At 39.9% G+C, this 16,977-nt stretch overlaps 1 protein-coding gene and 1 long non-coding RNA gene across 3 annotated transcripts; both read right to left on the bottom strand.

The window, feature by feature from the left end:
* Window positions 1-1,531: 1,531 nt before the first annotated feature.
* Window positions 1,532-2,608, bottom strand: LOC116221365. The gene is made up of 3 exons (XR_004164079.2): window positions 2,412-2,608; window positions 2,115-2,234; window positions 1,532-1,869 (listed from the first exon to the last, which is right to left on the bottom strand). It is a non-coding gene; the product is annotated as an uncharacterized LOC116221365 (long non-coding RNA).
* Window positions 2,609-6,400: 3,792 nt separating this feature from the next.
* LOC116221511 (T-cell surface protein tactile-like) lies at window positions 6,401-16,718 on the bottom strand. 2 transcript variants are annotated; one of them, XM_031572328.2, is made up of 5 exons: window positions 16,611-16,718; window positions 15,887-16,234; window positions 13,736-14,338; window positions 12,969-13,071; window positions 6,401-8,813 (listed from the first exon to the last, which is right to left on the bottom strand). In XM_031572328.2, exons 1-5 carry the CDS (start codon window positions 16,669-16,671, stop codon window positions 8,717-8,719), a joined length of 1,212 nt encoding a protein of 403 aa, XP_031428188.1. In that variant the 5' UTR covers window positions 16,672-16,718; the 3' UTR covers window positions 6,401-8,716. The 2 variants fall into 2 exon arrangements, with proteins under 2 accessions (XP_031428188.1, XP_031428187.1); XM_031572327.1 differs by lacking the exon at window positions 6,401-8,813 and having other exon boundaries at window positions 12,706-13,071.
* Window positions 16,719-16,977: the final 259 nt, after the last annotated feature.

Here is a 16,977-nt window from a genome sequence, read left to right as displayed (position 1 = left end):
CACTATTACAGTACTGCTCTATATGTAAGTCATAGGCTATCAGTGAAAGACAGTGATTGAAGAATGCAATTACAGTAAATGTACCCACTCGATTGTGTGAGGCAAACCGACATATGAACACTGTCTTCAGATACTTTGCTTGGATTGAAGTATTTCCAAGATGCAATGCAGAAGAGAATGTTACCGTAAATGCGAAGTTCAAACATGTAAAAGTTTGACACCAAATGCAGAGGACAGAATGGATCAGCATTAGGGCTACAGCAGACTTCTAGTGGTATTACAGTACTTTGGTAGACTGTATCTTGTGTTGATGTATGTAATTTACTTCATTGGAAATACTGCAGTAAATATGTAGCATATTCATGCCTTTTTGTTGTAATGTAGTAAGCCTATATAGTGCAGTAACACGAGCAATTTTAGCATATGGCTGTAATGAAACATATTGCAGCATTTTAGAATTATTTGTTTACTGTAACATTACAAACTTTATTACTGTAGTCCAAAGAAGTGTTTGTCTGTGTGTGTTTTTTCTCTTTTTTCAATGCAACACTATAGTAATCTATACCAAACTGGAGGAAACAGCAACATTTTATATATGCAATTGGCAATGCTTCAAGTTAGTGTTTTTTTATGTCATTGTACTCTGAGAGAGAATGTGTGCTAAAGTTACGGCAGCATGAGTTGTGTTTTGGTGGTTGTAGTGCATTTTGTTAACTGATATACGGAGGTGTGTGTCTGTAAAGCTCACTGTGTTAAGTGTTTGGGAAAAGTGTTCATGGTATTGAAACAAGAGTTAAAATGATTGGAAAAAACTGTAATGTGAAAATATACAGTACTAAACTAAACTAATCCCAGGAGTATTCAATTTGAAGATGTTACCTAATTTACATGTTAGCTATTTGCATATAATATAATATTATACTTATGAAACTTAATTAAACAATTGTGGTTATTACAGTTTTTTCCAATCATTTTCACTCTTGTCTCAATATATATATATATATTATATTCTTTGTATAGTCATTTTCTAGAAGTGTCTCAAGTATATATATATATATATTCTTTGTATAGTCATCTTCTAGAAGTGTCATCTTAATAATGTGTCCTCACCTGATTTGGTTGTTGGGTTTTGTGTCTCTGATTTGGTTGTTGTTAATCCAGGGGTTGGTGTCTCTGTCAGAGGAACAATTACACTTTTGTTAACTGAGATCAAGTTTGTTTACGCACACAGAATCAGAAAGCAAGAAATAGAGTGAAACATATTATCACAAGCTATCAAACACACACAGACACAAACAGATACACGCACACACACGCACACACACACGCACACACACACCAGACACACACACACACACACACACACACAATGTGTGCAGGCCCAAGCACAGCCACACACAAACACACGCACTGACTACAATTGATGAAAGGGTTATGTACAGACGCATTACATCTGCTGACATGCCACCATTAAGATCTATCTAGCTTGAAGCGCTGCTGGAGAAAAATCTCACTGACTCTCTCTGCTGGACAACTAAGATGTTTACTGGGACCTCCTTCTAGTGCTAGCTACAAACTTGCAGCGATTACTGCTGTAGACAAAAGCCATAGAATCCAATATTATAAACATATTAGACTAATTTAACCACTGAGTACAAGAAGAAATGAAAAGGGTGAGGGAGTAAGCATATTCACCATGGACACGTGTCTCATTGGACCAGCAAGTGGGATGAACCTTACTCGTACATTCTAACATCGTTCCATTTACTTCATATGACCAGCAGCATTCATTGCAGCCCTTATCTGTTGAGCTTCTGAAGATACCATCTCTTCCTCTCACAAAACATATCCCAGGAGGGCAAGGATAAACTGTTAATCACACAACACATATCCCAGGTGGGCAAGGATCAACTGTTAATCACACAAAATAAATGATAAATTATTCATGACATTAATTACTATCCTCCCTTTCTCTGTCTGTGTGTTGGTATTCAGTATGACAGTTACCAATAATAACATAAAAAGGTGTAAATATTTTAAATGATGTAGTTATGGTTTTAGTTTTACTTGGTAAGTGCAGAATAAAGATAAATATGCATAAATACGTATATAACCTGTTTTGTGAATTTTCAAGTCTTCTGACTTCTCTTTGCAGTGATATTTATTGTCCCAAGGGCAGACAGTTGAACAATGTTCTGGTGTGTTAGTTGCTGTGACGCCATCTTCAAACATCACTGTAAAAAAGAAAATATATATTTCATACCATCTCAATTACGTATTTTCTTAAGATCCTTTTGAAAGGTCTTCTAAATGTTGAAATGGCATTGAATGGTGTTTTAAAAGTCATATTTGCACTAAACCAACTCAGCATTCTGTAATTTCATTCTGCATCATCATGGCATCAGTCTTACCTGAGATCAAGCAGAGAGCCAAACGGAACAGCCACATCATGATTTTAGGTCTCAAAAATAGTATATAAAAATCTTTCTCAAATGCCCTTCTGAAAAAAAGTACTTTGCTTTTGCAGTGTTTATATGTCCTCCTGTTTCATATGACATCCTGTTTCATATGTCTCCTACGTCCTATGATTCACATCAGTGTACACCCACACAGACACAGAGAGAGAGAGTGAGAGAGAGAGATGGAGAGAGAGAGAGAGAGATGCAGAGAAAGAGATAGAGAGAAAGAGAGAGATGGAGAGAGAGAAAGAGAGAGAGATGGAGAGAGGAAGGGAGAGAATGAAAGATGGAGAGAAAGAGAGAATGAGAGGGAAATGGAGAGGGAGAGAGAGTGATAAAGATGGAGAGCGTGTGAGAAAATTGAGAGATGGAGAGAATGTAAACCTTAAGGGCTTAAGTATGTTCCAAAACGTCTGCGTCTGTGCAACATGGATGCATGCGTGTGCATGTGTGTCTCACTAGTTTCACCGTTGTGGACACATCTCTCAGGGCTCAAGCTCAATCACTCAATCACAATGTTTGAAACAAATCTCTACGTCATGTGAATCTAGCAAAGCCTTATGGTCCATAGGTCTGTAGTTTTCTCTGGCCCTTATAAAAACCCTTTACTCTTCTATCTCAATAGCAGTAGCTACCTCCCTTAAAATGTTGTTGCTCCAGTAGTATTATTCCCAGGGAGCAAACATGCTGATGAAAATCTGCATCTGTACTGTAAGTAGTTTGAAAATGAAAGCGTTTGCTAAATTAATGAATAAATAGTGTAAAGTCAGTGTGGATAGGTTTTGGTGCTGCGCGGACAGTCCACACGAACCATCCTGGTGACGTAATTAGTGTCTTGCATACAGACACACACACACACACACACACACACACACACACACACACACACACCATACACACACACAACATACACACACAACACCGTATACGGACCCAAATGTAGATGTATTAGTATCTACAAATAAGCAGTGGCACTTTCATTACGGACGTAGAGCACAGAGATGGAAAACAGTGATAAGAAAAAGATCTCACTGCCAGTGTGTTGCGTAAAACCCCCAATGGCCTTACACCACATAAAACGTTTCCTGTCACAGAGAGAGAGAGAGAGAGAGAGAGGGAGAGAGAGAGAGAGGGGGAAAGATTCCGTTTCTGAATTTAAGGAGTTAAGAAGACTGATGAAGTTGTTCATGGTCCTTGTGCTCAGTGCCTTGGTATCCCATCACCTGATGGGACCCTTAACACTTAACACAGTCCCAGGTCTGTTAGACCCTTAACACTTAACACAGTCCCAGGTCTGTTAGACCCTTAACACTGTACACAGTCCCAGGTCTGTTAGACCCTTAACACTTAACACAGTCCCAGGTCTGTTAGACCCTTAACACTTAACACAGTCCCAGGTCTGTTAGACTCTTTTAGGCAGTCTGACATGGTTGCTATTAGACTTTCACCCTCTGGCAGCGAGTCACTGAGGGAGCAGAGGGGTGGTTGAGTATGCTGTCTCCTCACTGAGGGAGCAGAGGGGTGGTTGAGTATGCTGTCTCCTCACTGAGGGAGCAGAGGGGTGGTTGAGTATGCTGTCTCCTCACTGAGGGAGCAGAGGGGTGGTTGAGTATGCTGTCTCCTCACTGAGGGAGCAGAGGGGTGGTTGAGTATGCTGTCTCCTCACTGAGGGAGCAGAGGGGTGGTTGAGTATGCTGTCTCCTCACTGAGGGAGCAGAGGGGTGGTTGAGTATGCTGTCTCCTCACTGAGGGAGCAGAGGGGTGGTTGAGTATGCTGTCTCTGGGACCGGTGGAGAAGTATAAGGTCAGGCCCTACATTTGAATCATATGAGGAGATATGAAATACCGTAGGACGATGTGAAGAGCATTGTGGGGAGATACCATAGGACGATGTGAAGAGCATTGTGGGATACACAGTAACAGCCTCCCTCACAACCTCAAATCTAACATCAAAATCTTTTAAAATATTTGTTCATATTTTATTTATTTATTAATTTTATGTCTACATCATTATGTCTATCTGTTTATTGATTTTACTATATTGTTGTCTTCTCTGCTTTAATGGCTGTGCTCTTTAATTTTGGGTTTGGTCTGTGTGTAGTTGCTGTAACATGGCGTGGAAAGGACCTTGTGGATATGCTTGAAAGGTGGTACATAGGAAATGAAGTTCATTATTATTATTATTATTATTAGTCCAATATCCCATCCACATCACCTGGTCACAAGAAGACAGCAGTAGGATCCGGTCCTTGGCAAGAGAGGACTGGCGGGGGTCACAGTAACGACCTCTCATAAGACAGTTTGAAAGGCCAGAATTCAGCGTTTCTGCACAGGAAAAGGATGTGTTTTATCTCTTGTTCTTCCTGCAGATGAAACCACAGGCCTTCATGTGAATAACCCACTGGCGTTCTAGACGAGGGGAGTTTCAGTTAAAAGTCCAAGGCTTTGCAGCAGAATTAGTTTAGGTACAAACAGCACGAAGTGAAAACATCCTCCTGCCTTATTCAAGTAAACAACTAAACACTCTTTCTTAGACACACAATCTACTTTCACCTCACAGAACCTTAACACCTAACAATGACCTTTCACCTCACAGAACCTTAACACCTAACGATGACGTAAGTGAGTTTGATATAATCCTTCACTGGAACTGTGAAAGACCGAGGCGGTCACCCCATGTGTTTGGGATGTGAGAACTGGACTTGGTGGTGAAGTTGGGAAGAAGGGTGCAGGAGATGGTAGCTTCTTATGAATATATATATATATTTATTTACAAGGGGGGACTCTCTCGAATCGACCCCACACAGGTGCCCACTAAATAAACAAACATAAATCACAAACAGACAAACAGCACACAAAACTAGGCAAACTCTTTGTTAATTCACTAGGCACATTTCTAACTAGCCTCATTCTGTATTCACACATCTAAATACAGCAAACTAGGCACATTCTAGGCACAAGCTAGGCACAAAAACTAGGCACAGAAACTAGGCAACCAGTGTTCACACATCTAAAGACTGTATACCCAATTGTGACTTCACCTCACAGCAGGTAAGTCCTTCTTTTAGGCCTTTCACCTGCCTCTCTCATCCGCCCTCATGGAATGAGGCACCCTTTAAAATAGCACAGCCACTTTGGCTTAATTGGACCAATTAATCCATTAACGTGGGGAAGCCCAGAACCAACCATTGCGGTGGGGGAGTCAAAGTCTTTCTCCTGCACTTTGTAGGGCAACAGGCGTCCATCTCCATCTTAGAGCCACGGTGAGAAGGGGGGAATTTCACCTTCTCACAGGAAAACACAATTATGTCCTGATAGAAACACAAACTCTGTACAAGATTTAGGTGTCAGTTCTAGCGCTACACCACAAGAGGGTAACATTACCTCAAAAATAAGCTGGTCTGAGGTGGTTGGCCCCAGTAGTGACTAAGTAGAAGACGATCCAATTGAAATTGAACTGAAATAAATGAAAGCCACATTTTATTTTTGCAGAATGTCAGAAAGTAGTTTGTTTATAGTGTGATTGATCTACTTTAAGTAGACTGAGATATCACTGTCAGGCACCTGAGATGGGACAGTCTGTGATAGACATTGTGGCAGCATTCAAGATTTACATCAAAGACAGACTGTGATAGACACTGTGGCAGCATTCAAGATTTACATAAAAAACAGACATCGCCATATCATAATCATGTAATTTTGCCATGGTGATGTCATAATATGGCTCTGACATCATTGCTCTTATTTGGTTTTGTGTTGTAAATTTAGTTCCCCAGAAAACCTATCAAAGAAGGATCTTTTTTTTTTCCAGGAAGCTCAAAGTCTGAAGTCCTCCGGAATGACTGGTGATTAGTCATGATCACTGCTGGACCAATGAACTCCAGCCAAATCAGTCACATGATCAGGGAAAATACAAAATCTGGCTTGAAAGCTGCATGTGTTTCTGTTGGGTAATTACTGTAATTACCTTATATCAGTTTTGTGCATTTTATATTATAACATCCCATAGAGGAATGAAGTTTGATTAAAAACGGAACAAAGTTATTTTGTTTTAAAGCTGAGTTGTCACCTTTGTGGAGACTTAGGGCCTGACGTGAGGTCACACTATTGACCTGTGGCTTTACTGTGAATAACACGTTAGTGTAACAGCCGACTGAATCCCTTTGTGTTTGATATACGCACATCTGGATGCCACTACCACTGCAAATGTTCCCTTGACAGCAGGACACCTCCCCAACTACCACAGGCCCCACCACATCAGAAATGTCTTCTCTTAGTTCACACATGGCTTTAGTTGCACAACCGCTGTTGACCATAATGTTCCCAGCAACAGTCTCTGTGAGAAATACAAATGCCCATGGTTGTCAGATTATATTAAATGTATTGTTTATTCACCTGAAACTTCAGCATGGCATTTATCAGAAAATCGTGCTCATGTTCTTCAGTGGTTCTCTGTGATCTTGTTTCATGGTGTGAAACTGAGGCATGGTTGCCCTCTAACACTGGTGCCTGTGTAGCGGTCTGCATATCCGTTTGGTCACTGGTGAGGAAGTAATGCCTGGCCTGCCAAACTTCCTACTCTAGAGGATTAACGCCAGAAGATCATCGCAATGAAGCCATTCAACCAGCAGGAAGAGGTGATCAGCTCAACTTCTTCTTTCCTTTTAGGGTTCAGACACCTGCAGCTTTTAAAGGGAATCTTTGATTTTTAAAACCGGGGCCCTATTTTAAGATCATTTTGGGTCCAAACTCTTACATGATTGACATCAGTCCAGTATTGAGTTAGAATTCTATAACTGGAAAATTGGGCCAAGGTTAAATAATCCCGAAGTTTCTCTTTAAGAGGAACACTCGAGGTGCTTCTGTTCAAATATAGTCAGTCATGTCCCATGTTTCATGTTCCTTTTAGAATCAATATAACCTCTGTTGTGAAATACATAGTAAAACCTCTGTTGTGGAAGACAAAGTAAAACATTTGAATTGAACCAGTAACATTGAGTATGGGACTGGTGTGCTAGGAAGAAGGCTTAAACACAGGGGATCTAGTGTCACTCACGAGTATCTGTACTACATGTGTGATATCATTATATAACAATTTATTACGATAATGCTCCAATACTAATATACTTATATAAAACTTGGATATGTGCCTGTTACTTCAGCAAAAAAGTGTCCTAATGGGTTCTCTCTGTAGGAGTTCTGTTCTGCTTTATTTCACACTGTCCAAGCTGGAAAACATATCATTAGTAGGACTGTTAACAATCCTACAAAAATCACCATTGTAACATTACATATAAAATGGCACATACAATATACAAAACATCTAAAAGAAACAACACCACAGTTACAGGCACTTATGTGAACTCTGCTTTGCACTGTGTCAACAATGGCAGTAGCAGCAGTATCGTACCACTACCACTACCTTACCATATTGCTTGTTACCATCACAGTTATCAACACGATTTCACCACAACTTTAACCTAAATATGTACATCTGCAGGATATTTCTATTCAGGTCTCCGGTTGCTCAGCACAACCTCAGGTTGCTAGTTCTATTTGAACTCACTCCATAGTTCCACTGACCCTTTGTCTCAGTATGTCTAGAAGTTTGCTCATTCTAAGCTAAATACAAGCTACTACAACCAGAAACACTGGTTAAACTAGAGGACTTTGCACAATAACCAAGCTGAATGTGGATACCACTGGAAAACTGTGTTATATATAAAAGTTTACAGTGTAATAAAGCTCCACTCTCATAGATTGTGCTCCAACAATTGCGCCTTTGATGTAAAAAAAACACATCAGAATCCTTCCGGTTTTGTCACCTGGCAGACATTTAAGCTTAGAAATGTGTGGTATTGTACACTTTTTGTTCCTAGTACACACTCCTTGGGTACTGATCCTATGACCTTGGCCTGTGGTGTTGCTAGAACCTTACGCTATCAACTGAGCTACATTTTTATTTGCATAAAGCACGATGAGAATGTACACTACGTGCAGGTCGAGCTAAAACACGATGAGAATGTACACTATGTACCCGATGAGGATGTACACTATGTACACGATGAGGATGTACACTATGTACACGATGAGGATGTACACTATGTACACGATGAGGATGTACACTATGTGCACGATGAGGATGTACACGATGTGCACGATGAGGATGTACACAATGTGCACGATGAGGATGTACACTATGTGCAGGTCGAGACTCTCCAGATTCTCCCTTTTGGTTTGTTTGGTGTGGTGGTCCATCACACCAGGATGTCTGTCATAAGAATCTCCTGAGTTCTGACGGAGGTGTATTTTACCGGTGGTGGTGGGGGTTTGAAAGGTGGAGGAAGGTCCATTCTGAAAAATACATTAAAGTATTCAATCAGTCACTTGGGACCACATTTATAAACATTATGAGGTTAGCGCTAAAGTTAAACTGAAGGGTACGCGCAGACGTTTTTCCCCAAAGCAACTTACACAACTTACACAATTTATCTATCTATCTATCTATCTATAGATAGATAGATAGATAGATAGATAGATACATTTAAAACTTTAACAATAAGAACACAGATGTTAAAAACATGTTTTTTTTTAACAATATATACATATGAATATACGTATACATTTTTATGAATTAGTAGGAAAGATGAGTATTGATGTTGAGTTTCTGTAGAATTGGGTCATTCATATAGGCAGACTACAAGTGCTGCACTAATGTGACTGAAACTCTGCCTCATTACCGTGGATGCTGACCCTCGTTACCGTGGATACCCCTCAGTGTTTGAAGCAGTGCGTGGATACATCTTATGCCTTGTAATCTAGGCTATGTCATAACATCATTCAGTATTGCATAGAAAGCAACATCAAAGACAGCTATCAGTTGTCTATAGTTTATATACTTTTTTATATACTTCTAAATGTGTTTAATAAACCAGCGTTCTTACTGATTTACTCCCTATTTTGATACTTCTAAATGTGTTTAATAAACCAGCGTTCTTACTGATTTACTCCCTATTTTGATACTTCTAAATGTGTTTAATAAACCAGTGTTCTTGCTGATTTACTCCCTATTTTATTCATTTAATAAACCAGTGTTCTTACTGATTCACTCCTTATTTTGTGTTTTACACAGAATGAGGTATTCTGGAGAATCAGACTGTTCACTGTTCACTTTTGGCTATTTCATTACTTAGTACTAATTCAACAGTAGGGGGCACTGGTGAAGTATTACAGTTTTTTACGATTGCTAAAACACTAAAACCCATTGGCTGAACAAAGTTCTCAGTTGCCTGAACTCGTGTAGCTAATTGTGCAGTCTGTTGTCAATACCTTAAACTATTTCACATGGTAAAACACAATTTGCAGATCTCACTTAGACTTTTCAGCAAAACTCTAAACACATTCTCAGTCTCAAAACACATTATGCACTCTAATGCACATGTCATCCATACTGGTAAACACAAGTGGCAACAATCAAATACAAATAGAGAACACATGTCATTGATTAAACACAACCACTCAAAATTGATTTCACTTGTATCAAATGATGTGACACAACCAATATAAGCCAGTTTAGAGAGCAAACAGGTTGTTGAAGGTGGGAAGGAGAAAGTCTGAGAATGGATAGAAGAAACAATGTGAGAGGACGAGTGCGTATGCGAGGTGGGCGACGAGGAGGAAGAGGAGGAGGGCAAGAAAGAGGAAGAGGAGGACAATGAGGAAGAGGAAGACAAAGAGTGGAAATATCTGATGAAATTAGAGCAACAGTCATAGACCATGTTATAGTCCATGGACTGACAATGAGGGAAGCAGGACTTAGAGTGCACCCCAATTTGAGCGGATTTTCTGAAGAGAACAGGTACAGTATACTACTGTATTTTTGTAATTGCAGATTTACTGTACTACACTATTGCAGCTGTTTCAATAGACATTTGTAAAGTTCATTACTGTATGTATTGTACTGCATGAATATTTTCTTGTAACTGCACATCTACTTTTTGTAGAACTGCATAGTTGCCACATGCAGGTAGAAGGACAGCTATATTCACTCCGGAGCAAGAGACCGTTATAGTGGGCATGGTCCTTCAAGATAATTTAATACGACTCAGAGAAATCCAGGAACGAGTGATACAAGACAACACACACTTCCAGGGAATCGACAGTGTGAGCATTTCCACAATTGGCCGTGTCCTCCATCATAACAGCATGCGAATGAAACAGGTATACCGAGTACCTTTTGAGCGCAACTCACCAAGGGTGAAAGAACTGCAAGCTCAGTATGTGCAGGTAAGTGTACATTCAGACACATTTACTGTAATCCAGATTGTCTACAGTACTGCCACATACTATGTGAATGACATTACTCTTCAGTACATACAATGTATGTGAATCAGAAGTGCATACAGTAGGCCTAATTGAACTCTACAATATAGCACTGTCTCTGTACGACTTACAAAATTCTACATACAGTATATTGTATTCCTACACAGACAATATTTGACTTGGAATCCTTGGACAGACCCCATGAGTTAATCTTTGTCGATGAAGCAGGCTTCAATCTAACAAAGAGGAGAAGGAGAGGCCGAAACGTGATTGGACAGCGGGCCATTGTTGAAGTCCCTGGTCAACGAGGTGGCAATGTCACAATCTGTGCTGCTATCAGCAACCATGGTGTTCTACATCACCATATTACACTTGGGCCATATAGCACCCAGCATCTTCTAAGATTTTTTGCCAATCTAAGAGATATTTTATTTGAGCAGCGGGTTCAAGAGCAGCAGGGTCAAGAGCTAAATGAGAATCCCATTCCCACCTATGTGATAGTGTTGGACAATGTCAGTTTCCACCGAGCTGCTCTGGTAAGGGAATGGTTCAACATCAATGGTCAGTTTATGACCTTGTACCTCCCTCCATACTCGCCTTTCCTGAATGCCATTGAGGAGTTTTTCTCCTCATGGAGATGGAAAGTGTATGATAGACAACCCTACAGCAGAGTAAATCTGCTGCAAGCCATGGAATTAGCCTGTGGTGATATAGGTGAGGAATCATGTCAGGGCTGGATACGGCACACAAGAGGCTTCTTCCCCCGTTGCCTCAGGAGAGAAAATATTGCTTGTGATGTTGACGAAGTGCTCCGGCCTGACCCAGCCCAAAGACAAGAAGAAGCACATTGATGACATGTTGACTCCTTTGATTTTTGTCCCTTTTACTGTAGTAGTGTATACTGTAGTAGGCCTACAGTGCATTGTAGGCTGTATAATGTATAATAAACAAGTTGTATGGCCCTGAACATTGTGCTTTCTATTTCTTACAGTAACATTACTGACTGCTCAATAGATTTTGACTGGTTGGAGGTTCATATCAACAAAGAACAAGAGTGAGTTGTGAGTAGTGAGATGCAGGGTACAGTACTATAGGGGTACAAGGAGGAGAAAGAACCAACAAAAATTAGAGCCAAGCAGAGTAGTAATTTCTGATACATTTTTAGCTACTATGAGAGAACATGTTTTCGTTCATCAAAAGACAATGACGGATAAATATGAAATTAGTTTTGAGATTAAAAATGTACTTCTCCCTGACAACTATATGTTTTGAACAATGTGTTTTCTATTTTTTGGTGTATTGTTTACTGACTGCTTGAAAGTGTAAATCATTTTGATCACTTTGTTTATGATTTGAGAGCAGTGTTTGATTTTGAGCACAGGTAAAACTGTTTTGAGGCGAAAGTTTAACATGGACATTATTGAAAATGGCATGGTCACCGATAATGTTGGCTTGAATTTCTCTGAGCCTTATAGCATTATTGGCCAAAACCATGTTTATGATCTTTCTCTCTCTTGTTCTTGCGTGAATATGGCCCCCGTCCTCCTTTCAAATTACAGTTTTTCTCGATTGCTTTGGCACATTTTTCCATTCACTGTTTACTTTTTCAAAACAGCTCACACACAGCCCTTAACAGAAGATGAAATTACCAAAACATTATATGATGTTTGCAGAATGACACCACCTTCTCACACCTTGGGTGTGTGGTTGTGCTAATTGTGTGTAGTGTTTTGAAAAACAAAACAAAACCATCAAAATCGTGCTTAAACAATCGAGAAAAACTGTGTTCATGATGTTCATGCTTCAGGCAGTGGTTTAGCCGCTAATGTTACAGTTTTTCAACACTGAGGTCACGGTATTTGACACCCAGGGAATACACATGTCAATAAATAAGTAATTAAATTAAGAGTAAATAAATACAATCAATTAAATAAGTGTATATCTGTACTGCAATGTAAGTTATTTTGGATAATATTATTAAACGTAAATTTAAATGAACAGATTCACATCACTGTGTTAGATTAATGAAACGAAAGCCATTGCACACAAGAACAAGAGAAGAAAGCCCTTGCAACAAAACCAGACAATGCACAAAATAACGATGTCTTATACCGTAATAGTGTTGTTGTATAACCCTGCCATGGTGTTAGGTATGTTGCATGTTTAGGTGTCTGTGGGGTCACTGACCTCTTCTGAATGAGGTATCTGCGGTAGAGAAGCCCTATGATGATGAGCACGCTCAGAAAGGGCAGGATGATGAAGACTGGATAGTATCTTTCTCCGCTGGCTGCTGCTTGGGAAACACAAGGAGAGAGAGGAGATCTACATTCAGCACCTCCGTAAATTTCATTATGTCTGTGTAGCCATTCAGTGTGAGTTTCATGTTGTGTCAACCACACTAAGAGATTAATAATGCCTTAAAGGTGGAGTCCGCAATATTGGCAAAAGGTTGCCCAACAACCAATCAAATTACACCCCTCTTTTCTGTGTTCCTAAAGCAACGTGTTGATTGGCTGGAACTGTTAATGGCTCAATCCAACCACTGTTTGTTTCCCATTTATAGAGCCAGGACTTTGTACGAACACCAGAGGATGGGCAGCTGGTGGACCATGACTGTATAGGATCAATATCATGGACTGCTCCTTTAACTAGAACTAGCTAAAGAACAAACAAGTGGAAGAACACGATCAGAGAAAGAAAAAAAACATCTCGTTGTTGAGATGCCATGGACAGGATCTTGGTCAATGCTGCCTTTCACAAAGCCCTTACACACATAACAAGCTCCGTATACAAGGATGGCTGAGGCGCTAAACTTGACCTTGAAAAATGTCCTGAATAGAGCCTTTGATATCTTGTTAATTAAATGCATGTTTTTTTGTCCTGTCTGCAACCCTATTAACGTAAGAAAGCCTCCTCTGACAATGGATAGCACTGATTTCCTTCGGATACTTTACTTGTTACTTTGGGTGACAGGCCAGGCTTAGTGGTTTGCGGCCATACTGCTCCAGTGAAGGTGTTGCCATGGTTCTGGCTGTCTGATGATGTAACAATGGCCACAGTCTCATGTGCATTCTTCTGTGTGCCCAAGCCTGGCTCATGTTGTGAGTCTGTGATGTTGTTCACCCTTGACTCTAGCGTCCCCATTGCAGTTTGGAACTCTGTTGTTGCATTTGGTAGAGACTCAACACTGGCATTCTGCTCGTCAGACGCTGTACTTTGTTCATACTTTGTCCATGCCATGGGGTCACGTTGTGTGACTGTGACATTGCTGTCCTGCAGTAGCAAGGACCTTGTGGTAGTTTGGGGTTCCTTTGTGCTACTGGCGAAGGACAGAGACACAGAACTAGTCTTTGACTCTTTGCTGCTGGAGGAAGAGTCTGAGGGGGTAGAGGGTCTTTCAGTGTTTGGGGTGGCTGACAAAGCGTCACTGTTCCTGGCTGCTGTTGAGCTGCTTGACCTGGTTGGATACAGTGGTGTCCCCTCAAGCGGCCTTGAGCTATGACTGGCAGGCACCTCTGTTGTCGGTCGATGTGCAGGCGTACTTCCATCCTCTTCACCTATTAATGAGGAAAAGTAGGAGGAGACGTCATTCAAAGGTTGTTGTTGTTTGTTCCAAAGTGCAGGTTGATGTAGGTGTTCTTCATCATGTACATAGCCCATGTAGATTTTTAACAAGCTATATAGACAAACAATTGAACAAATAATGAAAAGAATATCATAGTCAGTTTTCCAAAGAAAAGCTTGTGCTTGATGTAACCAATTACACAATCTACCAATGGAGACAGAAAGGGCCCCTGTTCTACAGTGGAAGCTTGCTCAAGAGCAATGAGTGCACTTCAATAAGTGATACCTACATAGTTTATCATTACTGTTCCAGCACAAGTTTCAAGATCAGACTGAAATGATGAAAATGGCTCACTATGACTACAGACACATTCAGCCTTAAAAGTGTAAATATATAAATATTCCTTTTAAACAGGTTCCTTGTTCTAAAATGAAAGCTGATAGTTTTCTAATGACAACGTAAAAGGATGAAAAGCCTTGTGTGAGTTTTACATTTGTATTTCGAAAAAAGGAGGATTTCTGAAAAAATTGTCTTTGAGACCTTTTCCAAAGCCTTAAGCCTCCATCCGTCTCTGACAGATGGCTCTGTCTTGCGAGACTATAAGATGGACTTGTTGGTATAGTTTGTTTGTTGGTAAAGTAAAGTTTGCAGGTAGGAATACCCATTACCAACTATTCTGCCACTCTAAGTGGCATATTCAGACATTATATCAAAAGGCTATAAACCTCCTATTCTGATCCTTGCTATATTAGTTAGCTTAAATTGAGACCAACTAGTTGGTTATTAAGGATGTACCAAGAATAAATGACCTATTCAATGAGAATAAGAAACTGGTGAATACTGGCCTCATGAGTAATGGTGACTAATGTAGCCCGTATAGGGAACTAATGCAGACACTACTTAGTTATGTGTTAGTAAACATAAAACTAATGCAGACACTAATTAGTTATGTGTTAGTAAACATAAAACTAATGCAGACACTAATTAGTGATGTGTTAGTAAACATAAAAGGTACCATTCTCATTAAGGAAAAATATTAAATGGTAGTACAAGGATAGTTGTCAACTTAATATCCCCTAAAAATCCTGAAATCCCGATGTATCCCCATGTGTGCATGTATGTAAATGTGTATGAATGCATGTGTGCATGTATGTATGTATGTATGTATGTATGTATGTATGTATGTATGTATGTATTTATGCATGTGTGCATTTATGTATGTATGTATGTATGTATGTATGTATGTATGTATGTATGTATGTATGTATGTATGTATGTGTGTATGTATGTATGTATGTACTGCCGATAATATGCTGCCTTGTGGTAAACGACACCTTACGACATTGTACAGTTAACCTTCAAATAAAGCATATCCCTCATAAGGTAAACAGACAGAGACTCTATTCCTTAAAACTGTCATGTAGGCGACTGAACCAGTTCAGCATCCGTATCAAAGCTAGTGGTAGTATTGTAAAAGACCTTACAGTAAGTGAAAGATTTTTAGCGATTCCAGAAACATGCATTAGAGAGAACTGTTTACCTTTGACTTGCAAATTCACATATTGTCTGCTGGCTCCAGATGGGAAAGTATTGATGTCACAAATATAAATAGCACTGTCCTGCAGCTCCAGGTCCTCCAGGTCCAAATGAAAGCTCTCTGGCCGACCACTTGAAGCATTAATGGCTCTTAGTCTTCCCTTGTGACCTGGTGATTTGTATTCTCCATGAGATGGATTGTAGATCACAATTTGCTCCTCCTGGTCATGACCCACCTGTTTCTGCCATTGAATCTGGACAACGATGTTATCGTCTGAATTCACAGCACATGGTAAACTGACATTCTTGCCCACACTTGAAGAGATGTTAACCATGGTTGTAGAACTCATACCTGTTCACCGGAGCAGAAGGAAAATGAAAATGAATAGTCGTAAATGGAACATATCTCACAATGTGACATCTCTCAAGAGTCACATTTGACATTTGAGCATGGTCTATTACTCTTCCAATATTATTGTGATTTCCTGATCGTACTTTATAGGACATTTTGAATTTTGAATCATACAAGTGCTTGCAGCTATGGTAGCTATGTATTTTTTTTTACTTTTGAAGTCTCTGTTATGTTATGGTGGTTTTTGACCCTTTTAATTTGTCTCAGCCATAATCTTAACACAAATCCTTCCCAATGGGGTATTACTGTAAACAAACCTTTGTCTACCACTTCACAGGCACATTCAGAGAGAAAGATAGACAGACAGAGTCCTTACCTGACATAAAGAGAACATGCAACAAGAAAAGGATTCTTTTCATTCTCCCTGTAGCGTCCATGTTTCACTATACTGTGACTGAGCTTACGAATGAGGAATGGTTACATTGCGTGCAAAAAAACACACCACAGGAAGTGAAAAAGCACCAGACTTGCAAATGCAAGAGCTGCAAGCGTCTGCCATCTGAGAGGTGGTTTCCATTCAGATGTCTGCTAATCAGGTCACCAGCACAGGGCTGTCTATCACTTTAAGGCCAGACATGTGTATGTGTGCGTGTATGTGCGCGTGTATGTGCACAAGCCTAAATATGTGTGTGTGCATATAGTTTAGGGTGAAACCTGTGGCAGGAAGCCACTGCTCTATTTTC

Source organism: Clupea harengus, chromosome 8 (genome assembly GCF_900700415.2).
Source record: "Clupea harengus chromosome 8, Ch_v2.0.2, whole genome shotgun sequence".
Taxonomy (NCBI): Eukaryota; Metazoa; Chordata; class Actinopteri; order Clupeiformes; family Clupeidae; genus Clupea; species Clupea harengus.
Note: the sequence above shows the minus strand (reverse complement) of the source record. Positions and strands in the feature narration are given on the sequence as shown.